This window comes from Hippocampus comes, unplaced genomic scaffold, assembly GCF_001891065.2.
Source record: "Hippocampus comes isolate QL1 unplaced genomic scaffold, H_comes_QL1_v1.1 scaffold29, whole genome shotgun sequence".
Classification (NCBI taxonomy): Eukaryota; Metazoa; Chordata; class Actinopteri; order Syngnathiformes; family Syngnathidae; genus Hippocampus; species Hippocampus comes.
Genome location: NW_017805820.1, coordinates 106964 through 133089, shown reverse-complemented (window position 1 = coordinate 133089; position 26126 = coordinate 106964). Strand labels below are relative to the sequence as shown.

Genomic DNA, 26126 nt, shown 5'->3' with positions numbered 1-26126 from the left:
CACTGAAAACTGAAATAATTTCCAATTTGACCAGTTTTTCATCTCTTGCTCACTAACTGACAACCTTATTTCCTTTTCTATTCAGTTTAGTTTGGAGGCCAACTGAGGACGTATGACTGCAATCTGTCTGTCTTACCCTCATCTTGTTTTTTCCTCTATCACTCACTTTGCCTCGGGCATTTCTGTCAGTGAAACATGATGTGCAGCCTCTAAGAGAGCCTGTTTGAATTTGCAAAATGCAGATTTTTCTACTTCCTGCACGGTTTCATTTTGCTTGAAGTGATCTTAGGTACTGGTTTCTTAGCTTGAACAAACAGCTTTTCAGCAATAGAGTTGGAATTACTAAACAGTGCGATGTACTACAGTAGTAACTCTACTGTCATGTGGTGCACCTTACTTTGAACACCACTGACCAAGATGTAATTTGATCACACCTGACATACAGTATTCAAATACTGGCGTCCTTGTCAGCAGAAATCCAATGTAAAAAGTCTTGGCCAGGGATCAAGGCAGAAAAAAAAAAACTGGATGATATGCTGACAAAGATCTTTTTTTTTCCCTGCATCAGATGTCAAGTGTGATATAAAAGATGTCATGGTAATGCTCAATATTACTATGGCTATCAAATATCGACTTTCTTGGCCTCGAAAGGCCCTGAAGAATATCTGTATTAAATGGGTAAATTAATAAACCAAGAGACACTCAACATTTGATTGTCTACCACAGTTCACCTGGAAAATGTCATAGATAACATTGGAATTTATGAAAACAAAATGTATATTCTCCTAATACAAGTGGCTGCACGTTATAAACAGTATTTATTCCTAATTCCATCCAAGCTTTCCCAGTGAGCTTTAGGGCAACAGGCGGGGCACTCCCTTGACTGGTTGCCAGCCAATTGCAGGGCACATGAACAAAACAATGTCCACACCTTTTAATCAAACATTGTGTAATTTGGGCTGGAGTAGTTGCAGAAAACAAATGGCCAATGCAGTTGAGGGAACGTAGGATAATTAACATAAGCTGTTTGTTTGTTATTGTTTTTCGAAATCTACGCCGTCTTTGATTTCTTGCTTTAACATGACTTGTCAGACATTTAGTCATGATCTCCTCTGTACTATGACCTGGACCTTGCTTTTATTGTGTTTTTATGGCAGTAATACAGGCACATCTGAAGAGAATGCCCTCCCCTTCCTTGTTTGGAGCAGATATACAGGAACTGTCATTTCATGCTGAAATGCAAACAAGCAATCGACTTCGTTTTAAGGTACACACACACACACACACACACACACACACACACACACACACACACACACACACACACACAATTGAAAGACTGCCAAAGAAAACTGTCAGGTAATTTATTCTGCATCAACTCAGGTTTATTTTTGTGGTGTACTTAGATATATGACGCCCGCATGCAGAGGTTTGAGGTGCCCCATGAACACGTGAACAACCTCAGCAAGCACCCGACCAGTCCCATCAGCAACACACTGGAGCTCACACACAAACCTTTTGGGCTGCTTGTCCGCAGGAAGGAGAACAAAAAAGTCCTGTGAGTTCTCACGGCTCTTTGATGATTTTTCTCTTTATATTGTCTGTGGGCGTAACAGCGCGCCATTGTTTTCTCGTGGACAGTCAGTCACACAGCACAAGTTACAAACAAAACAGCTTACTGTGTATGCAGTAGAAGCATATTGCCACTGTCTGAGGAAAACTCTTGTCATTTGTGTGACATTTTTGTCTTGTCCAGCAGCAGTTACAAATTTTTCACAATGATTTAGGTCATAAATGCCCGTTACACAATTCAAAAGCAGAATGGTTTGTTTGAAGGAGTGCTCTGGCAGCGAATGGAGGTTCGCATGGTGTCTGAAAGCATGTTTTCACTCTTTGGTAGACCACACACTTTAATAGGACATAAGTCTGGAAGCGGTGGTTGACTGGTAAGCATGTCCGCCTCACAATGGCAGAGGTCACGGTTTAGATTCCGGCTCCAGCCTTCCGATGTGAAGTTTGCATGGGTTTTCTCTGGGTACTCCCACATTCCAAAAACATGCGTGGCAGGTGAATTGATCACTCTAAATAGTTTACAGGTGTGATTGTGACCATGAATGGTTGCAGCTTTAGAAGTATTCAGTCATCTCAAAATGTTTACATTTTACAATGTGTTGCTATGAATTTAGGCTCAATTGTACAATTGTATTCTAACCTTACTTTCTTACATTTGCCTCCAATTTTCTACTTGTCACTAATTCCATCCAGGTTTGACACAACGATGGGACCATTGGTGTTTGCAGACCAGTTCCTTCAGCTGTCTGCGAAACTTCCATCCCATAATATTTATGGCCTGGGAGAGCACGTACACAGGCGTTATCGCCATGACACAAACTGGAAAACCTGGCCCATCTTTACCAGAGATGCTTTTCCTAACGGGGTGAGAAATCTCTTAATTGAGTGAATATGTAAATGCCATTTTGCTAAAGCCTTCTTGAAATATTCCTTTGCCTTTAAGTGATGACAGAGACATATGGTGAATGTCTTGGGTGGGCTAATTGGAAAATGTAGGAAGCTAAGCGAAAAGTTATTCTACGTTAAATGAAGCTTCAGTAAGTGAAAAATCGAATTCAAAGAAGCAGAGAGAAGAATAATCAGGTGGTTATACATCTGAGTAACATAATGTTCTTCTGTGTTTGCCTAATACAATTACAATTTTCTCTAGGGAACACACAATCTCTATGGACACTATCCCTTCTTCCTCTCTCTGGAAGACGAGAGTGGAAAGTCATTTGGGGTCTTCCTCATGAACAGCAATGCAATGGGTAAAAAAAACAGAGCAATATAAAAAATATATATCTTGCTATTTCTGAGTCCAACATGTTACACGCATCCAAAGCTAATTTGACTATTTAAGGTTCAGCTTAAGACGCAACTAAAGCCTTTCATTTCTGTGCGGTGTCTATTTTCAGAAGTGACGTTGCAACCTGCACCTGCAGTGACATACAGAACAATTGGAGGAATCCTCGACTTCTATATTCTCTTTGGAGATACACCGGAACAAGTGGTGCAGGAGTTTCTTGAGGTGATGCATACGTAGAAATTTCAGAAAAACAATTCGAGCGATACAGACTATTGTGCATTTTGTTCAAATGTAGTCAATAGTTTTGACACTTAACAATAATTTTAATCAATGAAATAACAACTTCAATCGATGTTTAACTTGCACACTTGTTTGTAACGGGGACAGACTTTCAATGGATTACTTCCATGAGCAGTCTATTGTATGGGTACAGACACGTTTTCTAGACTGACTTGACCTTACCAACTGTGCTTTCAGCTGATTGGCAGGCCTGTCATTCCGCCCTACTGGTCACTGGGATTCCAGCTTTCCAGGTGGGACTATGGGAGCTTGAGTGAGGTCAAGAAAACAGTGGAAAGGAATCGTGCAGTGGACCTCCCCTATGTAAGATCGTTTTGTTTCCTGGGAGTGATTTGCATGTTGTCTCTGTGATTGCATTGATTTTCTTCGGGTTTTGTGACTTGTCTCACATTCCAAAATGAAGACCCTAAATTGTCTGTAGGTGTGGATGTGAATGCTTGTTAATCCGTAGTAAATTTGCCCCGCAATTGATTTGCGACCAGTCCAGTGTGTACCCCGCCTCTCGTCAAAAGTCAGCTCGGCTCCAGCTCAGCTGACATATTATCATCAACATCGACATTGACATGACAGACCCCAAAATCCCTGGCAGCTCCGGTGACCACAAATGCCAAACACCTCGGACAAGTGTGAAGTGCTCTCTACTCAGTTTGTGACACATGCAGAAACTCTTCTGCGCTAAGCAAAGTCACGCTTCCCTTTCCTCATTGGGCTCATTGTCAAAATGAGACTGGAATAACTTTGCGGTGGGGGAAAATGATCAGAGATGGGCACTTTAACTCCAGTTTGCCGGTCCGTCCTACATCCTCCACCCGCGACCTGGGTACACTTCCATCATCGTCCCTCCGTCCTTATTCATATAATAGACGTCCACCATCCCCGTCCGTCCTCGTCCTTTTAAAGCGCTTCTGTCCCAGTCCGCCCCACCCTCGGTAAAAAAAAAAAAAAAAAATAGTGTCCGTGAGCGACGCCATGGAAGACCATTCCATCGCATCTTTGCAAATTATTATCGAGTTAAACTGTACGAAAGGGGATGGGGGGGAGGTGAGGGGGGGGGGACACCACGCATTTATTCTACTCATAAAAGCTCATTGACTGCACACAATATTTCCTCGATAGAATCGACTCGGTAAGACAGAGCAAGTATGCCAACTGTAATAACACTAATATGAATGAATTCTTCTTGCCTGCAAGCAACTCCACAAAATTAGATGAAGTTGGCATTGATATGTGCTCGACTCTGCTGCTTGGTAATGAACCCCCGTAGCGTTTATTTTATATTTTGCTAAACATCACGATAAAGGCATCACAAAAAAAAAATCTATATGTTAAAGCAGTTCCGTAGATGACTGCCGTGCTCATGCATTAGGATTACTGCCTTTCTTTGATTTTTTTTTTTTTCCAGTACCGATTTTCTTCACAAAGAAGAAGATAAAAATAGGAACAGATCAATAAAGCTTGTTACGTTGTCAAATCATGAACATACAAACATCATGTGAAAGAATGTGTGCTGCCAGTGGTTTCTTGAGGAGCACGGGGGGGGAAAAGCTTTCAGTGAATGGTATCAACAACCTTTGCGACCTGTTATTCTTTAACAGTTTACACAGGACTGTATGGTTGCATGGGCCTGACATGTTACACCGTGGAGGCATGATGCGGAGGTGGAAGCAGCAGTTGAATAGACAGTCTGAGCGATAGTCATGGCCTTTTCGCTTAAACGGGGTTGTTCAGCTTTCTGCCCGCTGATGCAGCTTCTGCTGGGCTCTTTTCAAGTTCAAATGTGAGAGCGGCGTTTTTCAACTTGAAGTGAATGTCAACGCTGATCAAACATCAATCGAAGAAGTTCCTTTCATTATCACATTCATCCCGATCAAAGTGTGAAACCTACTCCGGCCCTCTCTCCACTTCACTGGTGCTTGATAAATGCCAGTTATGTAAAAACATTTTCTTAGAAATGTGTTTTTTTTCTATGTGGGGCAGAAGTTGCTTTGCATACAAGAACTGAAACTTGACACCTCTTTTTAAATTAATTGATAAGGTAAACTCCTAACCTATACCTTTATACTTCATATCATCATAAAATGCTATCACAACATTGGTGTTTGATCTCACGGTATCGTCGCAAATCAAGGCCACGCCGCCTTATCTGATTAGTAAATACAATAAAATACATCACTGATTACGTTCAATCTTTCATATACTGTGTATTCAAAGATTGCAGCATGCAGCTGCTTCCTCTTCTGTCAAGGGGATCAATTTATGACAGTTTAGAGAAAAACTCTTGCATTAAAAGTGACTGCAAGTGAAAGAGGAGTCAGGATGAACAAGGTGTTCTCTATTGCGCTCAATTAATTGATTTTTTTCTCAAATAGAATGCGTTTGTGTGTCTACAAATGTGTAGGAAAAACTGAATAATGTGTTAATATTGATATTGACTGCTGACCAGTCCAGGGAAGGCCCCGCCTCTCCCCTAACGGATGGATGGATGAATGATGGATGGATGGAAATAACCACTGAACGCTCTGCATTCTTTGCATTATGTCAAAATAAGTTTTTTTTTAATTCACAGAAGGCTTGTCAGTCTGGACCAACGTTCCCTCTAAGCTGCGGGAGTGAGCCATTGTGCACTTTTCTCACCCTCTCAGCGAACACAGTGACATGAAAACAAATGATTTCCTTTCACATCATATCCTGCGGTTGGTTGTCTCATCTCAAGATTGCGTTTGAAGAATTGCATGTGTTTTGTCTGTAACAACCTCTTGCAGGACATCCAGTATACCGACATTGACTACATGGAGGAGAAGAAAGACTTCACTTATGATAAAGTCAAGTTCAGTGAGCTGCCCCAGTTTGCCGACTACCTTCACGAGAAGGGACAGAAGTACATCCTCATCCTGGTAGGAAACACCCCAGCGTCAATGAAGCATATTGTCGATTTCATCTCACATAAAGAGGATGGAGTACATTTGAAAAGAATGTACTTTCATAATAGCATCGCATAATTTTTTTTTCAACACAAACAACAAATTTGTTGTTGCTTTTTGTTGAGTCAAGCCATTGAAGCAACAACACAACTTGATAACCAAACGATGCAGTTTTGTGAGTTGATGAATGCAGTTTCCCCCTCATGGATCGACAGTATGTCTGTGTGCACTAGGATCCGGCTATTGCCACCAGCAAAAGAGTCGGGGGTCTGCCATATGAGTCCTTTGACCGTGGGACAGAAAAGAAAGCCTGGGTCACTGAAAAAGATGGCGAGACTCCTTTATTGGGAGAGGTGAGATGACGATATACATAGACACTAAACAATACAGCTTGCGGGCCAGTCATGATGTTCATATCTCTGTTCAATACCGACTGCTTCACGAGTGCTTAGAATTAGCCATTTGTCCAAATGAAATGTGTAATTTATGTTCTGTATGCAAAATCAAGGTAAACAAGATTAGACAAGAGTGGAGATTAATATCACACTGAACGGGTTCATTACAAAACTGCAATTATGCACATCGCAATCAGTATCACAATTAATAAGGGATCTCCGTTGATTGGAGTTTAGAGTTCACTTGACAATTTCGGCGGAAGTCGTACCAAAAGTGCGTACGTCGGCCTTCGCCGAGCTTGAAGTGGTCGCAGAATGAAAGGAACATGTGACACGCCTTCTCTAAGAGTTTGTGCAACCGCTTTATGGGAAACTGCGGGTTTTGCAATCAGCGGCTTGAAATGCACTCTGACAAGAAAGAGGCTGTCGATAGCAGTGAGAGTGCCAGATAAAATTGTGTCATAAACCAAAATTAGGTCAGCGTCAACAAAAACCGTGTTTGGCACGTGGAAAATGACAAAAGACTATCAAAATAAATGCACGGGACTGTGCTGTTTCAATTTCAATTATTAAAAGAGAAAAAAAATATGTTTTTGCACTTGAATTTGCATAATTCTGCTCGCAATGACCAAGACATGCGATATTTATTCGTTAAGGTGTGAGAATGTTTATTTTCTTTTAAAACCCACAACCCACTGGCCAAACATGCAAGCGCTCTAAAAATTGGCTGTGAATTCACAACAGTTCACAAGGCGATACGATGGCCAAGTCCTTTCCTCTGTTTGTTTAAAATGTCCTTTCTTCGGCCAAATGTTGAAGATTTTTCTCTTTGCGAGAAAAAAAAAAATTGTGCGGAAAATTTTTTTTTAACCTATTTTAAAAAGAAGACAAGACGAACGCCACATAACACTTTCCTCTATTGCTCTACTAAAGTTAAATAGATGATGGATTGACAGATGGGCCATGCTAGTAGTTTGTTGCGAGCCTTTTAGTAGCTCATCGACTAAGCAAGTGTATTTATGTGTACACTGATGTCTGGGTGACTAGTTTGTCCTAATTTCCATCAAACCATAACACGCCCTAATGGAAGTTCAAACCCCCGGTGTGCTATTTTCTACCCATTCCCCCCGCACAGCTTGTTTTTAAAAGGCTCATACCCGCTGTGAAGGGGAGATGTGTGAGGGATAAACTTCTGTTGCTCTTATGGTTTTACTGCCTTGTTTTGATTATGCACACGATTAGGTCCAGTCCCACTGCTAATCGCCTTTTCATGCTGCTTACAACAGGTCAAACATATGCATTGATTCCACATTAGGATTTAATCTTAAAATGTTCTGCATTACTGTATCGCAGATTAAGCGTAGAGCGAGCGAGAGAGAGAGCGAGAGAGAGAGAGAGAGAGAGAGAGAGAGAGAGAGAGAGAGAGAGAGAGAGAGAGAGAGAGAGAGAGAGCAAGACAACACTGAAAAACTGTGCCTCTAGTTCTTTCATGACATAGCTGCTGTTAGTTCAGGATTTTCAAGTGTTATTAAAGATGTGATTATGAGAGACTCTTGTTTATTTTCATTCAAATGTGTGTCCTAATTCGGTAATCATTTGATTTAAAAAAAAACTGAGGAAAAACTGCATTGCAAAGTGCAACTTCATCCTACTTTGTTACCCCCCCCTTCCCCCCTGTATCCCCCCAGAAAAAAAAATACCCCTCTTTAAACTTGTAATATTATTGCACTATAGACAAGGAGTAGAAAAGCACGCAGATGGAATGGAGCGACAAAAGCGAACAGATTTGGTTGGGAAAAAAAAATACAGGAAAAGGGAGGAAGCACAGATTTGAAAAAAGTAGCGAGCACCAAACAACCTTGCAGTTCTGACCACCTGCCAGAAACATCTGCCCGAAAAGTAAAATGCAGCGTGCGTGTGTGTGTGTGTGTGTGTGTGTGTGTGTGTGTGTGTGTGTGTGTTCACGCACTGGCCATATTAATGGTATGATTCAAGGCTTCTAACGACTTACTTTAGCGGTGAAGTAAGTCAGGGTGAAGTGAACCAACCTTGAGATTCCCTCTGTCCGCATGGAAATTTCTCTCACATCAATTACGCACAGAGACCAAGAAGTAGAATCGCTTTCATTCTTAGTGGATCATTTTCCCTGATATGATATACAGAATGACTCAGATCACATGGTCACATCTCGAGAGCTCCAATACTTTTTCCTCTCAATATTGTTCTTCCTCAGGTTCTACCATATCATTTTTTAAAAACCATTTTTAGAGTTCTTATGCTGTTTTCCCACTCTTGTTTGTAAGACTGTTGCTGTTTACTCTACACTCTCTCTGTCCTTTCCAGGTTTGGCCAGGAGAGACCGTATTTCCAGACTACACCAGCCAAAACTGCATTGACTGGTGGACTGACGAGTATAAGAGATTCTATCAGGAAATTAAACATGATGCCCTTTGGATAGTGAGTTTGAAAATTCTGGATTAAGTAATTGAATGTTAAAAGCAATTTAAAATTAAGGTAATTAAACACTGAAAATAAGTCATAACTTGTCCTTTTCACAACCGATTTGCATGAAGCTTACTTTCTTGTCAAGGTCAAAGCGCGTGTTACCAATACGGGAAAACTATTTTGGATTTTTATTTTTTTTTGTGTGTCATCCATGGATCATTTTATTTGCAACTGCAATGGTTAAAAGGTAGAGTGATTCATCAGTGTGACTCATCCCGTTGCAGGACATGAATGAAGTGGCAAACTTCAAGAAAGGATCAACTAAGGGCTGTGCGGATAACAACTTGAACTATCCTCCCTACACACCAAGTAAGGGACATTCTCCCATCCACCCATCCAATGTCTCTACAGCAATCGACTGCATTTCAGCATTTCGAGAGCCTGTCTCCTGAGTCGTTTTCACCCTTTACATCTGATTACTCAAGTGATCATGTAAACAATGTAATGTGGTGTGCTGCATAGGGTAACGACCATTTTATGCAAAATCTGATCAACACATTTACATGAATCCCCAAGACACTGACTTTTTTGTTGTCTGCTCTGTGTACCCGTTAAAATGATTGATTCATGCTTCACATTTGCATGGGTCAAGTGGAAGCGGTGTAAAAAACAGCCAGATTTGCAAAGGACAAAATAAAATCTTCATTGTTCTTATTCTGGCTGACCGGGTCTTCCCAGTCGTCGGAACAATAATAGTTACTCAAGTGACGTCAATGAACACTTTAATGGTTGTCTAGGTAGCCCAAATCCATTCCATGTTCAACAAGACAAGAAAATTCTAAGAAAATAACAGGAGATTTGAGTTTTGTGTCATGACAAATGTACAAAAAATTAATAATGGACTCAAATCATGTACTGGAAAAAAAAAAAAACATTTCGGGCCATCACTCTCAGTTAGTAGATTAGTATGATTATGTAAACAGGCTCACCATTTGAATCCATTCCTGTCCATCACCGCTATCATCTCTCCCTCCAACAGAGATTCAGGATGAGGTGATGTATAGTAAGACTCTGTGTATGGATGCCAAGCAAGCCTGGGGGAACCACTATGATGTTCACAGTCTCTATGGCTACTCCATGGTGCTGGCGACTGAAAAGTGAGTGCAGAATCAATGTTTGTATTTTGCCAACTGGTGCTTTGGAAGCCAACTGGCTGACATCCCTTGAGAGCAATGAGGAATTCGCATCAAAATACACCATCGAATTACAAAAATAGTTGAATGTACGTTTTGATGGGGTACTGATTATCGTTGAAAATGAATGAGAGCAATACTTTTTCTTTTGGCTTTACATCGACAACAATGGGCACCAGAATGTCCAAATCGCAGCCTCGTGAGGATGGATGAAAATCATTCGAATCAGTTTATCAACATTATCAACAGTTTTTTCGTATTTGGCTAGGTGAAAGCAGAAAACAATTGTGCTGTTACGTCATCAGCATTCCGAATCTTTGAGTAAAACAATCCTGCTTTGACTTCCTTCAAGAGAAAAACATGATGTAGATACCTTTGTGTCAACATTGACAATCTCATGGCTGTGCATGCAACCGCACCACCTGTCCTAAGTGTCTTATTTCATTAGCCATTATCTTTGACCTCTATTCTTTTTCTCTCTGTTAACCTCAGGGCTCTGCAGCATGTGTTTGGTGGCAACCGTACTCTGATGCTGACCCGCTCGTCCTTTCCAGGTGTGGGGAAATATTCAGGTCATTGGCTGGGGGACAATGCTGCCAACTGGAACGACATCAAATGGGCAATCCCTGGCATGCTAGAATTCGGTCTATTTGGAATTCCATATGTGAGTTCTGAACTTTCACTCAAGATCAACATGCTATTATGATTGTTTCGGTGCGAGTTGACATCGGATACGATGACCGGATACCACATGCTTAGCAAAGTTTTTCGAAGGCAGTAGGGAAGGTGCCCATCTGAAGAGAGACATTTATAATGTTGAGAAGCTCTTCTCAGAACAGTCCATAAAGCGAGGCTGGTATAGGGTCCAGAAAACAAGTGGTGGGGCCCACTGTGGAGAGAACCTTGTCAAGCATTACAGCATTTTCCAGGGCAAAACTCCGGTAGTGGAAGGCATTTTGATGCAGTTGAAGTCATGTTGCCCTGAGATCAAATATTGCATCTGATCATGCCAATCTTTGCCAAAATCATCAAGAAAGTGCATTCATAAGGGTTAAAGGAATCTTGGTGGGTGGGCATGGATCTCTATGGCCCACCTGTGGTGATGGGTCTGGTGAAACACACACAAAGTTAATGCAGTCTTAAATATGCCATCAAGGTATGACTGTGTTATTTAAATGTAAGAATCATCTGTATGTATACACACGATACATGTTGCTAACATACTTTGGGGACAGAAAGGAAAATAAGAGAGAGAATGGATTTTGATCGATTCCACCAAGTGGGTTTATTGTAAAATCTGGCCAAGAGTAAAAAAATAGAACTCAAGCAGTCTCAAAGTGGCCTTTGAAAGTCTTTTTCTTAGACTTGCATTGTGTCATCAATGCAAATAAAGATCACAGTCCTCATCTACTGTCTGTCAAGAGCTGAGCTGACACCAAGAGACACAATGCGGTGCAGTTCTGAATGAGTTTGCACAACCACAAATGATTTGCAATGAAACAAACCACTAAAGATTTCTCGTATTTTTAGGTTATTGTGTGCTTTTGTGATGCTGCATACTGAGATGAAAGTTATTCTTAGTGACCGGTCTGCCTGCATTCCCTGAAGTATTAAATAATGCGGTTATTATTTTGGCAAATCATTCAAAACTGAGGCACCTTAATGGTCAATGCCAATAAGTAGGTGACGGTTTTATTTCCACTTCGTTGTGATGGACTACGTCCAAATACCTCTGGCCCTAACCATAACATTACGGATGCTGTTTTATCACAGGAAGACAGCAAGACTAATCAAGAATAAAGATTTGACATTTAATGCGTTCATACGTTTCAGATTGGAGCTGACATCTGTGGATTTTTTGATGACTCAAGTGAAGAATTATGCCGTCGCTGGATGCAAGTGGGAGCTTTCTATCCATTCAGCCGCAACCACAATGCCCAGGGCTACAGGGTAGAGTGCTCTTGAGTCATGTTTGTACTTTTCTTGTTTTATTAAAAGATCCATTTGACATGTATACTGTATATCACACAGAATGAAATGTTTTCCTGTAGAAGAGAATTAAGTACTCGGGACAGAAATATTGGAAGGGGTTGTCAAATTGATTGAAAATAGTTTTTATCCCTAAAAACAACCAATTATTCATTCACAGAGGAGATCGTTGAATTTGGAAATCATTTGTTCAAACATAAGGGTGTCCATATGTGCACTTGGCACCAGGACATCCTTGGCCGCAGTTCGATGATTGACTTTGTGGTTGTATCAGCGGATTTGCGGCCGCATGTTTTGGACACACTCGGGTGAAGAGAGGGGCGGAGCTGTCAACTGATCACCACTCTTTTTTTTTAACCCCCCAACATTTCAGGAAATGAAAACAAGCCGTGTCGTTTGTAAATGTGAGAAATGTTGTGTAACTAGCAAGGCTGACTTGTAGGTACACATGCATGTGCTTCCCCTAAAACAAATCAGAGGGGAAGTGAGGTCCTCGCTCATCAAATCCAGTTTGAGTAATTGATGTTGTCTGCAGCCTCAGGATCCAGCAGCATATGGGCCAGGCTCGGCTCTGGTGGAGAGCTCCAAACACTACCTGAGGATTCGTTACACACTGCTGCCGTACCTCTACACACTTTTCTTCAAAGCCAGCACCACAGGGGAGACCGTAGTGCGTCCCCTCATGCATGAGTAAGTCATTTTGAAGATTGTGACTCCCACAACACACAAATGGGACTTCCAGGAAATGTACAATGTTTCATTCGGAAGAATACGTGTATTCATATTAATGTATGCATTCATTTCAAAATACAAATGCAGTCACGATATATCACCTGAATAATAGCCTCTTCATTTTTCAGTTGTGTATTATGCCCCACCCCCCCTCCTCCTCCCGCCCCTATTTGTTTTTAATCCAAGAACACGTTCTTCTCATAATTTTTAAATTTTTCCACCATTCTTGTACATCCAGTTCTTAGGAAAACATAATTTAACAGTTCAGGGACTGGCACATATCTTCATAGAATTTCACAGCGTTCTATTGTAGAAGCTCTCCGTGCAATTTGCCGCGTTACTGATATTTCATTGTTCACTGTTGCTTCTAAGGTTTTACTCTGACAGTGCCACCTGGGGTGTGGATCGACAGTTTCTCTGGGGGAAACACCTGCTCATCACTCCTGTGCTGGACACGGTTAGTCAACACAGTCAACAAACAATTGCGCAACCACACATGTCTTTGGACCGTTCACGACAACCACTGAACCCTTGAGACCCGGACACTTCAAATGAGACATTTTTAATGCCATATGTGCCATAGAGATTGGATGACCAGCTCATCCCTCTCTCTCTCTCTCTCACACACACACACACACACACACACACACACACACGCACACACACACATTGACCTCCACTGGGAAAACATGACACGGGATTTGCTTTGTTGCCCTCCCCTCCACTCATCCCTCTTTCTTCCTCTTTCATACTCTCCCTCTTTTCTCTCAGCTCTAATGAGAGCACTGACCTCATTACAAGCAGATTAGAAGTGTAGATGGAAGTGTGTGTGCGAGCGCGCAGAGTAATGTGCAAGTGGTAAGTTTCCTGTACGGCTCTGCGCTGTACGGGCATCTGTATGTGCATAGATTGCGGTCGTGTCAAAGTGGCCTGATTAATGAGCACTTTAGCATGGCCCCTTGTTAATTATGGATTGGTGGAAAGTAAATTGGATTCAAAGGTGTATCAAGTTATTTCAATTGGTGTGGTCGCAGAAAAGTTGAGTATATGCTATCTATCTATCTATTGTCGGTATGGATTTCACTTAACATAATGATATGTGAAAAATCCGCCATATATATATATCAGGGCTCCAGACAACTTTTTTTAGTAGAAGGCTAATAACCCTAAATGTATAATTTTAGGGCTGGAAGGAGAAAATTTAGGAGCACACAAACTGAAATATTCACATTTTAACTCATTGTCGATCTATTATTGATAAATGGATGGACTTTTTTGGGGAGGTAGGGAGGGGCGGGGTCAAAAGGACACTTGGAACATCAAGGGAAAAAAGATGTTAATTTAGGGCAGCTGAAGCTTAAACTTTCATTTAATTATGGTTTGGAGGTATTTTAGTTCATGGATTCAAACACATCCACGACGACAAAACTTTTTGGCGAGTTCTTTAATAGGAAGTTGTCCAGCTGGAAAACCCACATGCTTACTATCATGGAAAATGTTGCCGTTGATTGTCAATTCTCACGTCCGACATCTTTGCATCTCACAGGTAGGCCAGCAGAGTAGCTGCAACCGTCCCAGCCACTATCTTCAAATGTTGAAGTAATAATAGGCAGTGACTGCAAAAATTTACAGTGACAGACCATCCTCTCCTTTATCCCTCTGCGGGGCGTCATCGTAATGGGCCGGTGTATTTTACACCTGTCAGGGGCTCAGCCACTAAACTGTTTTTCGATCAGGGAGGCTGCAAATGCAAAAGGTCGTAATAAAATCTTGGGTGTCGGTAGAGTACTGAGGACGAAGTAATGAAAGACCTAATCCCCACTCTTTTCTGTTAACCCTTCATTTTCTATCCTACATTAACTTGAATTCACTGTCTTTCTTCGTTCATCATTCTGTCCATCTGCCTGCTCATTGCTCTAATGATGCTCGAGCACCACCCTTCAGATCAGTAGCTGCAGTAACCTTGCAGTAACTTTGTGAAAAACAGGGTTGATCTATTGACTTGCTTCCCATCACCCCCTCTGCCCACCGGCCACACCGTCATTTTCCACTTCAGTTTTTATTCCTTACCACTGTTAATTTTGACAAGTCTTTCGACAAAAAATTAATTGCGGTCTACCTTGTGGTTGCTTATTTTGGGAATGTAAGCGAGGCGACCAGGAAACCTTGTGACCTGGATTAAATGTTCATCTTTCATAAGCGTTGCCCCTCCACTCATTGCAAATGTTAGAAATTCAAGCATCGATATTGCAGTCCAATGCAATAGATACTGTGTGTTGTCTTGTAACATTCACATGTAATAATAATTGCACATGACAATACTTATTTCAAATGTGTTTATGCCTACATCAATACGGTTCCTTGCTTAACATGTCTTTTACGTGGTTATTGTTTTGTTATGGCACTATAAAATGAAATTGTACCCCCGTTTACAATATTAAGACTGTATAATGTAGCTTCATCTTTTTATTGTCTGGTCTTCAGTGAAAAAAAAAAAACATCCAACATGCTGCTAAAGAGATGACACTTGACATGCTTTTGATGGGCACAGTGACTCAACACCACTGACCTCCTGTTATTAATAATTTGGTGGGTTGGGGTGGCTCCTTCATTCAATGCTCTCTGTGTACTGCCTTCCTCTCTGTCAGTAAGAGCCATGATCTGACAACGCTATCAAAGGCCTGGTGCTCTTCTATTGATTGCTCTTGTCTGTCGGCCATCTTGAGCCATCAAAAAATTGTCGACAGTTGTCACTTGATGTGGTCTTTCCCATCACGAGTTGCATTGTAGCGCTGCAGACTGAAATGTCACAAGAAGCTGTGTGGAAGTCACACAACAAAATGTTTAAAAAATGACTTATCTGAGATAATTATGTCTCAGGATGTGAACATTTTGAAAATGATTCCCTTGTGGTGTACTTCAGCAGACGGGCAGTAAGTTTAAGATGAAGAAATTACTCTTTGCACTATGTAATTCAGACCGCGAAACTGTGAATGGAAGAAAAAATAAAAATAGATCAAGGTTGAAACTGACATTTTTTATGCATGACAACCACCTTTTTTTTTTTTCCAGGGTGTGGTTATGTTGAATGCTTATATCCCGGATGCATTGTGGTATGACTACGAGACGGTAAGCCATTTTGAAATACAATTTCTATTGTGCACTACCTCACCTTTCCGATGATCGAATGAATTCAACAGTTTTTTTTGGATGGATTATTTACTAGAATTCTTGTAATGTCATTTGAATGAATGTAATCTAATGCATCAATCATCATGCTCTTAAAATGTACACAACTTGATTCATAGAGCAATACATATTTAATTTTGCATGTACTTATGATCCCACTGCAAAAGTTTTCCCCTGTTAGATTGTTTAAGGGTGGCCAAAATACCGCTTTATGTATGACTGCAAGCCTTTGGATCCTCCATCGAGATACTTCAAAGACATCAGCTGCTACAAATTCTGATCGTTGTTCACCGGTGATTTTTATTTTATTTTTTTTTAAACAGCTACTTTCTTAATACGGTTAATTTGCCTCACTTAACATTTCCTCTAATAGTGATTGTTTTCTTCCACAGTATCCATAAAAACTGTGATTTGCTTGACAACATGAAAAAAAAATCCTCCAGTATTTATAATTAGGCTCATCTTGGAAACTAAAAATGAAATCTGACTGAGATTGATATCAGTGATGGAAAGAGACAGGAGAAAAACAATCGAAATATTCAAACGTGTGTTTATTATTCTTAGATACATAAGCATACTCACTTGGAATACCCTGTATGTAGACGGACGGGCACAGCAATTACACGATTTAAGCCTCTGTGAAGACATGATCATCCGGTATGGTGTAATCCAGGTCAAAAAAACAAGCGATTCACAAATGTCAATGGAGCTAAATTAGCATCTCCTTGATAAAGCCTTAACAAAGACTAAATATCATAAGCTGTCTCGACGGGGGAAAGGGATCACGAATAGGCTAAACTGGATTCTTTGTTGCTGCATCACTCCTGGATTAATTTGTAGTGCGAGAAATTCTACAGGTGCAATGAAATGGTAAATGTAGTGCTCGAGAGAATGATTGCAGATGGGCTTTATGAGTATTAGAGGCATTAGCAGACACCACGAACACACTTTCACGTGGACGTCCATGTTTGAAGTTGTTTGTCAGGGACTGGGAGACAAGAGATAAGACGGCGTAAGACTGGAGACAATGATAAAGTGGTAGCAGCGGTGCCGACGAGAATGGCGAGACCGTCTTCCCCACAGAGAGATAAAAGAAGCGTTGAGTCCCTCTGAGATCTTATTTTGGACATCACAGTGGAATTGTAAAGTGGCCGCCTGATCTGATGGATGATTAGATGTTGTTGCAGATGTCATTGCTGGTTTCTTTGACCTGGTTCCCTTGTGGTTATCTAGTTAGGAGTACCAGACTAACAGAGAAAATGACATACATGAAGTGAAATGAGAAGCCACAATATGAGTCGAAAAAGAAGAGAGAGGGGGGGGGGGTACTTGATTTGATCAGGTTCTACATTGATTGAACAGTTTACCACATTTCAATCACGGGCAATAATCTATATGTTTGAATTGAGAACATTGCAAGGACTTTTTTTTGTCAGTGTGGATAAGCTAACTGCAGAGACACACACACTCACATGCAGCCATAGCACTGTACTGCATAAAATGGCACACACCTCAGTGGGAACACAGCAAAAAGAAAATTAGAGCATCACATGAGAGGAGAACAGAACCTAGAATAGGGCGGTGAATAAAATGAGATCGAGAGAAGATCCTTTTAAATTGTTTTGGCCTGCAATAAAAGTTCAGGCCTCAGGAGATCGGAAATGAAGTGTGCACTATCCAGGCCTCGGCAGCAATGAGAGAGTGAGAGCAACTGAAGAGGACTCTTCAAAAAGCTTTTTAATAAAAGGAGGCGACATTTGTATGCAAAGAAAAATGATCTAGTGTCCTGATAGTATGGGACTTCAGATCGGCTTTAAGACAATCCGTATATAACGTATTCTCTTGTTTTATCAATCAGATGAAGCCATTGGCAGTGCGCAGACAAAACATTCAGCTGCATCTACCGGGTGACAAGCTTGGTTTACACATAAGAGGTGGCGCAGTTCTCCCCACGCAGAAACCAGCTGTCACCACCACGTACAGGTACAGACTCCGAAAAACACTTCAAATTGAACCAAAAGCCCCTGCGGTGTGTCTGTGGGCGGTCTTGAGAGCCCCCATGCCCAATAAGGGCAATTGGGGTCCACGTCTTAAACCAAGAGAAAGCTGCTTATCTTGATTGAAGAATTCATCAGGGAGTCGAAAAGATGGAGCTTGGAGAAGCCTCATCTATAGCCCTGTGATTGGCAATTACAAATTCTCGGCAAGGCTCAAAGTGTAACTATAAATTATTGGACGATTTTGATCATGTTGGTTGTCCCCGGAAAGACCAATGAACATTTGTCAGTCTTTGTGATTGGGAAAAGGTGACATTCCCATGGAATTAGGGGTCAGTCAGTCGCACTGAGCGTTCCATGATGTCGAACTAAAAGAATACCCGTGGCAAACCTGAACATCAACAACAGATCATCTCTCTTGGGAATGCCGGGAGATGCTGCTGGGAGAGGGAGATCTGGCGTGCACTAATCACCCTGTTCCCTTGGTGACACTTGCATAAGATGCAAAAAAACTACTCCATCGTTTATGCCTAAAACTGGAGGGAAAAAAAAGGGATCCAGACAATATGCTATAGATATTAACACGGAGGTGCCTTTTAATCAATTTTCGTCATCTGAAGGCTTGGCAAGACCCTCTGGTTCCTCACAAATCTGAATTATTCATCTGACATAGCTTACGTTGGAATGTTAACAACAAAAAGAGGACATATCCAAAACATCTTCTATATTTAGCTACGACAGATTTAACGGTAAAGATGTATGCGTGTTTGTTTGCAATGTAATATAAAGATGGAATGGAATGTCCCGAGACTCTATTGCGTGTTCAATAATGAATGTGAAAAGTTGTTTCCGTCCTATTTTGATGTACAGTCGACGCAATCCAATGGGTCTGATCATTGCTCTCGACGACCGAGCCCAAGCCGCTGGGGAGTTATTCTGGGATGATGGAGATTCCAGAGGTAATGTTACTCAAATGGTGTTCACGTTGCTCCAAATATGAGCACGGCCAACCACTTAATGTCACTTTACCATTCGTCAGGCATTTTCTGTCAGCTTTAAGCGCTTTTGTGTATCGTTTTATTCATACTTGAGCTATCAACTGACCCTGTGAGTCGCAGACAAAATCCAAATCTTACAATATGTATTGAAAGGATGATGGTAACGTGTACTCATTCATATAAAGGTCAATCACTATTTCAGTGACACTTGACTGTTTTACTTTGATTGATAAATGAATACCGCTTTTCCATTACGGATGTGCAACTTACAAAATGAAAATGCTCATACCAGAACTGTTTAAACATTCTGCTCACACAGATGAATAAATGAAGGTCAGTCACTCGGTGTGACAGAACGCCGGCTCTGTCAAATCACTGTGAAAAATTCCAACATCTGTTCTATTTTTTTTTTTTCACAGACACGCTTAAAAAAGGCAACTACATCCACTACAAATTCACAGTTCTCTATGTAAGTCTTCCTTGCCTACCTGTTTTCTTGTCAATCCAGCCTTTACACTCCATCTAATGAAATTCAAAGTTCAAAATGAGTATATTTCTGGTGACTGATGATAGTTATTCTGCTCAAGATGACGGGTGTCAAGTTTCCAGGCATAACAGCGAAAATGGTTGCTGGAGTTTGTGTGTGCAGTGGGCATTTTGTCCAGTTATGAAATAAAAACAATAATGGCTGCAGGACTTGGCTTGACGTCAATCACGCTCTGGTTTTTCTGCTTCATAGGGGGTGCTGACCATGCAGGTGATGCATGCTGGCTACAGGGATCCCAACAACCTACATTTTGAGAACATCACAATCTTAGGCGTTCCCCATCCTCCTCTGTCTGCCTCCGTGACACACGTGGACTCTGGATCGCATGAAAACTCCACGACAATTGTTCCAGATTCCAGCATCGAGTATGATGCAGCCAAGGAGGTACTGTCTATTCATATTCATCCACATTCACATACGTATGCACCGTATTATTAACGTTCAATGAGCTGCTGCTTTATTTGCGCTCCGGCAGCCATGTGATGCTGATGAATGTTGCCCGGGTACAGAAATATAAAAATGGCACGCAGTGCTGTGTATTCTACACATATGTACTCCTGCCAAGTATTATTATAATTTTGCGCAGACAGTATTTGACACAGCTTTTATTTATGGCTTACTTTCAATTTTAAAAAATATTTGATGAACTCAGTGGGTGAGTTAAGTGTTGCGCCGATGCAGGAGAAATGCGAGGTGGATGACTTACAGTATTGGCTGTACCATTTCAAGGTTAGCCACTAAGTGTGAGAAATGGGAACAATTTACGGTGGGCGGGTGTTTATATAAAAAGAGGCAGGGAAAAAAAAAATGACTAAGAGCAACAATCCTTTCATGTGCGAACGGGGTTATGAGTTAAAAGGCCACAAGACAAGAGTCTATAAAATGAGAAAACACCCAGTTAACCAATATTGTCGGTAGTTGCCCCAGACAGAAACGTGTTTTCTTTCATGCTCAAGGTTTTCTGGTCAAACACAGTATGCATTTATCAAATTTTACGCCGTCATTATCTGGTAGTTAAGGACAAAAATGTTCTAAACTCTAATTGTTCAAGCTCAACGAATATTCCCTGGCCGGAATCTGATCTAAGTACGCCGCTGCATTCACCTTTAGTTAAATAGAGCTGAATTGTCATCTCATGACACCTTCACTGCATTTTGCATCTTTCACTCCAGTTTCTTGCTTTAAATTTTGAATCTTGCCTGTATGGTATGTCCCAACTGAACTTCTGCGCTTGGGTGTTCCCCGTCAAATATTTTGACTCCGTTTAATAATAGGAATATGACTTCAAAAGACAAGGACAGATTGGGAGGAACATGACTAATGTGGAGCAAACAGATCAAGAAACTTGAGCGCGGGACTGTGACTGTAGAGCTCCCCCAAGATTTGCTGTAACTCAGTTCCCCATAGAGGCCGTTAAAGCAGCTTTGGAAATTAACAGATGCGTCTTAATTGGGAGCACAAACAACATCAAGCACATCCGTTAGTCAGTCTCAAGGAAGCCTGTCTGCACAAAGCTTTGCCGTACAGAAGAATTGGCCTCATTCGACTCTACCTTTGTTCTCAGCGGTGTTTTACTGAATAGAAAACAAAAGAAATGTGGTACATTTAGATACGCTGCCTAACGGGAAAACGTGCGTGCTTCTTTTTATTTTCTAATGTGTTTTTTTAGGGTAATTGAGATGCTCCTAAATGCCTATATTTCGGCGTGAAAAAAAAACTTGCAGAAAGAGTTCGGTGTTTTTAATACAAGGATATGTAAAGCGTCATGACTGATAGCGAAGGAAGTTTAAGCGTGACCCCAGACAGCTTCATTGGTCCACTGTCACGTGTGCGGTAAATCCTTCGGTCAGATGTGACGAGACGATCTCTGCAAATGTATTGGCGGCATGAGGCTCATTCAAAAAAATTAAATAAAAATCTTACCGGGTTCAGGGCTGTGGGAATACTGGAACCTGTAACTCCCCAGATTGTGATTGAAAGGCAGACCACTGTGTAGATTGTTTGCCATTCAATTGCAGTGCCGACAATGACAACTTTTCGCCTAATATTGCCACTTGCAACTCCCACTCAAATGCAGGTCCTGGTCTTACGACATCTGTCTTTAACTCTGGGGGAGACGTATCTCGTGCGTTGGGAGGTGCCGCAAGAGGAGTACCAGCGCTTTGACTGCCACCCCGAGGAGCATGCAGATGAGGCAAAGTGCAAGGCCCGAGGCTGCATCTGGAAGGTTAGGAGAAAATGCCCCATTGCAACTCACGTTTCCATTCTCAAGTTTAAAATCTGCTTTCTTCTTGATCAGCAAAGCAACATTGAACGAGTTCCCTGGTGCTTCTATCCAAAAGACTACGGATACCACGTCAGACTAAATGAGCATACCATGTCTGGCATTTGGTTCCAAATCACTCGGAACAAAAGGTACCAGAGCAGGAGCCGCTCTGAGTCACCTGACATAGATGACCTCCATGTTCAGGTCACCTACCACAGCGGTAACATGCTGCAGTTCAAGGTCTGTTTATTTGTCCATGTGCCATGTCACCTTTCATGTCCAGTATTTTACCATCCTGAAGTTTACGTTAACACGGCCTATTGAAATCAACTGGTATATTATACTGTGTGTATATATATATATATATATATATATATATATATATATATATATAGCTGAACTGGACAACTTCGTTCCCTCAGAATACCATTGAACCGAACTACAACGGGGCCTCTTGTTTGAGTATTTTTGTCGATTTAGTTTATCAGTTAATAGCATTTGGCCCTATACCGAATAATTTTTGTTTCCACCGGCACTACCATCCTGTGTGGTCGCCACACATGTAACTAATATGCCCTTCTGTCCAGATCTGGGACCCAGCCACAGCTCGTTATGAGGTTCCAGTTCCGCTGTCTGTCCCACCTGTTCCCGAGACTAATGAGGACAGACGGCTTTACAAGGTCCTTTATAAAAGTGATCCATTTGGCATCCAGGTCATCCGGAAAAGCACAGGGACCGTGATGTGAGTGCAAGTGAAAGCGGAGTTGTTTCAGACTAGCCGGATCGGCTCAATTTACTTACGGTTAATCTTACCAATTAGTGTATGTTATAAATGATGCTGATTTGCATTTTTGTGACTATTTTGAAACATATAAGACATCAAAGTAACCCTCCCTGGACTGGTCGCGGCCAGTCAATGACAGTCAATTCTTCGCACTCACACCATCGTTGAGTGTGACTTCCGGCACTGAAGTCAGCATCAGTCCGGAAGCATATTGCTGCCTCACCAGGAAAAATAAAACAAAACAAAATACAAAACTTAGGTAAAAACGTGATTCTTATGTAAATACGTGAAAGTTATCATTTTAAAATGTCATGAGTATCATGCGAAATGTGAAAGCGTTGATGTAAAAACGTGAAACTGTGAAAACTATCACGCAAAAATTTGAAAATTATGTAAAAATGTGATAATTGCAAAAATGTGAAAATTACCGCGTAAGAAAATCGTGATACCGCATTAAAAAAACTTGTCAATACGGGCAACGAAAAAATACACTTACTTATGTTCTTGCTCCATGCGTATGAGGAAATCTGCAATTTTCGTAAAAAGCTCAGCAACTCCAGGTTTAGTGCCATCGGATTCAGAAGCAAAAAAAAAAACTGAGGGGCAGTGCCTTGCAGCTAAGAACAAAATGGAATCTTTACAATGCTCAAAAAATATAGCAACTCTTGCATATTTTGGGACCTCTCTAATTATTTTGTGTCAGCTGAAATGTTGCTAATTAATCCATCTGAAAATGGACAATGACTTCCTTGGGCGTTAACTGTGTTGTGTTCAACATTGTGATGTGAATAACTCTTTTGACAATAATGCCTCTGATTGATGTCTCTGTCACTTTATCTCAGTTGGGACTCCTCTGTGCCAGGTTTTACCTTCTCCGACATGTTTATTCAAATATCAACACTTCTGTCATCAGAGTATGTCTTTGGCTTTGGCGAGACGGAACATTTAACATATAAACATGACCTGAACTATCACACCTGGGGTATGTTCGCCAAAGACCAGCCTCCTGGTGTAAGTATCTTACAAAAAGCTGCATTTTATCATTTTAAGATGATAGCATCTTTCACATAGTACAAACACTATTGTAGTTGGGGTAGCTTCTTGTTGTTTTCGATCTGATAAAGAACAATATATCTTTACCTAGAGCCAAAGAATGCAAACAATAGGATGTCCATCCACATCACCATATGGGTTTACAAAGGGGTTGGTATAGATTAATTGAATACTAAATATTTTCAACCCAAGATGTGCCCTGTCAGGTCATCATGTGATACCAGCGGTGTGGCTGTGTCAACGCAAGCTCCTTACAGTGATTGTAGACGTCACTGCATTACCAAAAAAACCCTTTTTCCTTCTTCTTGAGTTATGTCAAACAGATGGCAACGCAATGCACACCCACGCAAACCCAGGCCCACCCTACATGTAATCACACACACACACACACACACACACACACACACACACACACACACACACACACACACACACACACACACACTTTTAACAGCTCCGTTAGGTACCAGTAGAGTAGGAAGCTGATGAAGTCTGACATGCCCGTGAGCTTTTGTCAGAGATGTTGACATCTCAACGTGGCAGATTTCCTGTCTCCAGCAAATCACTGCGTCCCCTGTTGCCCAATCCATCTTGTTTCATAGTCTGATGGTCATGTTCAACTGGGTATGCAAATCTCAAAATTCCGCATTTTACAATTAGCACTGCTTTTACCCTGACAAAAAAAAACACTTGACAAGAATGCTCTTGGACAAGCATGCAAACAACACAGCAATTAAAAATAAAAATCCCAAACTTGATTGTATTCTCTTTATTACAGTACAAGATGAACTGCTACGGAGTCCACCCATTCTATATGGGCCTTGAGACCACTAATGATGCTCATGGTGTGCTGCTGCTAAATAGCAATGCAATGGGTGAGAGGAAATAAGAACTTGCACGTACAAGCGAGCGAGCGCGCGCGCACACACACATATCCAAACACACGCTTGATGAAACACATTATGTCAGCATAAGCCTTGACATGGATGCAGTGGGCATTTACTGTTGGTATTAATATTAATGGAATATTTTATCGTGCATGACAGGAAGCCTTCTAAAAGCTCAATGCAACTCAACGAACATTTCTTGATTCTTTTTATCCCCACATTAAAATCTATTTATAGCCAAAGCAACAGACACCACCATTCTGCAGCTAAAAACAAACATGCTGTTATATACAACCACACTTTAGATTTAGGAATCTTAAGTATTTACTTGAGTTTGTTTGCTCTCATGTCAAAGTGGACGGCGGATTTATAGGTCAGTCTTAAATCGCAATTGTGGAAGCACGAGCCCAATTAGCATTGCTAATCAATCGCCTTGCAAGCATTCTATTCGGAGCTAAACTCAAATATTAATTAGTTATTGCCTTTTCTTCAATTCTACAGTTGTGCAAATTTATGTAAGTTAAAAAAAAGAATCACAAACTTATGTTTGGAAAAATATAGATTTTAAAAATAATTGCATGTTACTAGAATAAACAGCACAGTGAATTAGTAAGTTCCATGCTTGGGATACAACCATGAGGTTTGGTCTTGGAATGCTGACTCACGCCTGTTTGAAGTGTGCATCCATGTTCTCCCTGTGCTCTCCGGGATTGTTGTCCGTTATTCCAGCGTCCTCTCACATTCCAATAACATTCATGTTATCGTGAACTGCCTTCGAGGTGTGAAAGTGATTGTCTATTTGTGCCCTGCGGTTGGCTGGCAACCAGTCAAGGGCGGCCTCTCATACAAATTCAGGTGGGATATGTGCCAGCTCACCCATTACCCAAATGAGGACTTGTGGTATATGGATGGACATATTACAACACACACACACACAAACTCCAATTGGTTAAAACAATAGGGGTAAATGGGATTTCCTTTTTCCATGAAAATGTAAAATTAATTCACTGCATTATATAATAGATTTCAACTGGACTTGTCTTTTAGTAAAATGTACCACACCGAGAATGAGTACACACACACACACACACACACACACACACACACACACACACACACGCACACACACGCACACACACACACACACACACACACACACACACACACACACACACACACACGCACACGCGCGCACACACACACGCACACACATTATCGAATGCACTCGCTCATTAATTGTGAATAAAATGTAACTATGTAAATGCATACAATTCATGTATTTGCTTTTCATGTGCTGTTCATCATCATACCCAGACGAGCAAAACCAAGATTTACACACAGGGCAAAATAATAGAATATGCTAAAACAATTAAAAACAACAACAACAAAATTCTTGCTTTCTTCAAACACAGATGTGACTTTTCAGCCTACCCCAGCTTTAACCTATCGAACTGTGGGAGGCATTCTGGATTTCTTCATGGTCCTGGGACCTACACCTGAGAATGTGGTGCAGCAGTACACTGCTGTAAGTCTTCCTACTTCCCTGATTTGTTTGTTTGTTTTATATATA

At 41.1% G+C, this 26126-nt stretch overlaps 1 protein-coding gene across 2 annotated transcripts in view; it reads left to right on the top strand.

Moving 5' to 3' along the window:
* Window positions 1-26126, top strand: part of si (sucrase-isomaltase) — a 48910-nt gene that overhangs the window by 4823 nt on the left and 17961 nt on the right. For both annotated transcript variants that reach the window (XM_019886101.1, XM_019886102.1), the window contains 26 exons: window positions 1158-1267; window positions 1407-1558; window positions 2266-2437; window positions 2723-2822; window positions 2970-3082; window positions 3338-3463; window positions 5923-6054; window positions 6315-6434; window positions 8820-8933; window positions 9206-9290; window positions 9961-10078; window positions 10607-10778; window positions 11948-12064; window positions 12639-12793; window positions 13208-13292; window positions 15908-15964; window positions 17883-18007; window positions 18892-18980; window positions 19439-19488; window positions 19759-19950; window positions 21644-21793; window positions 21866-22072; window positions 22420-22574; window positions 23459-23627; window positions 24448-24544; window positions 25969-26081. In XM_019886101.1, the coding sequence (XP_019741660.1) occupies window positions 1158-1267; window positions 1407-1558; window positions 2266-2437; window positions 2723-2822; window positions 2970-3082; window positions 3338-3463; window positions 5923-6054; window positions 6315-6434; window positions 8820-8933; window positions 9206-9290; window positions 9961-10078; window positions 10607-10778; window positions 11948-12064; window positions 12639-12793; window positions 13208-13292; window positions 15908-15964; window positions 17883-18007; window positions 18892-18980; window positions 19439-19488; window positions 19759-19950; window positions 21644-21793; window positions 21866-22072; window positions 22420-22574; window positions 23459-23627; window positions 24448-24544; window positions 25969-26081 (3275 nt within the window). The remainder of the gene's footprint in view (window positions 1-1157; window positions 1268-1406; window positions 1559-2265; window positions 2438-2722; window positions 2823-2969; window positions 3083-3337; window positions 3464-5922; window positions 6055-6314; window positions 6435-8819; window positions 8934-9205; window positions 9291-9960; window positions 10079-10606; window positions 10779-11947; window positions 12065-12638; window positions 12794-13207; window positions 13293-15907; window positions 15965-17882; window positions 18008-18891; window positions 18981-19438; window positions 19489-19758; window positions 19951-21643; window positions 21794-21865; window positions 22073-22419; window positions 22575-23458; window positions 23628-24447; window positions 24545-25968; window positions 26082-26126) is intronic.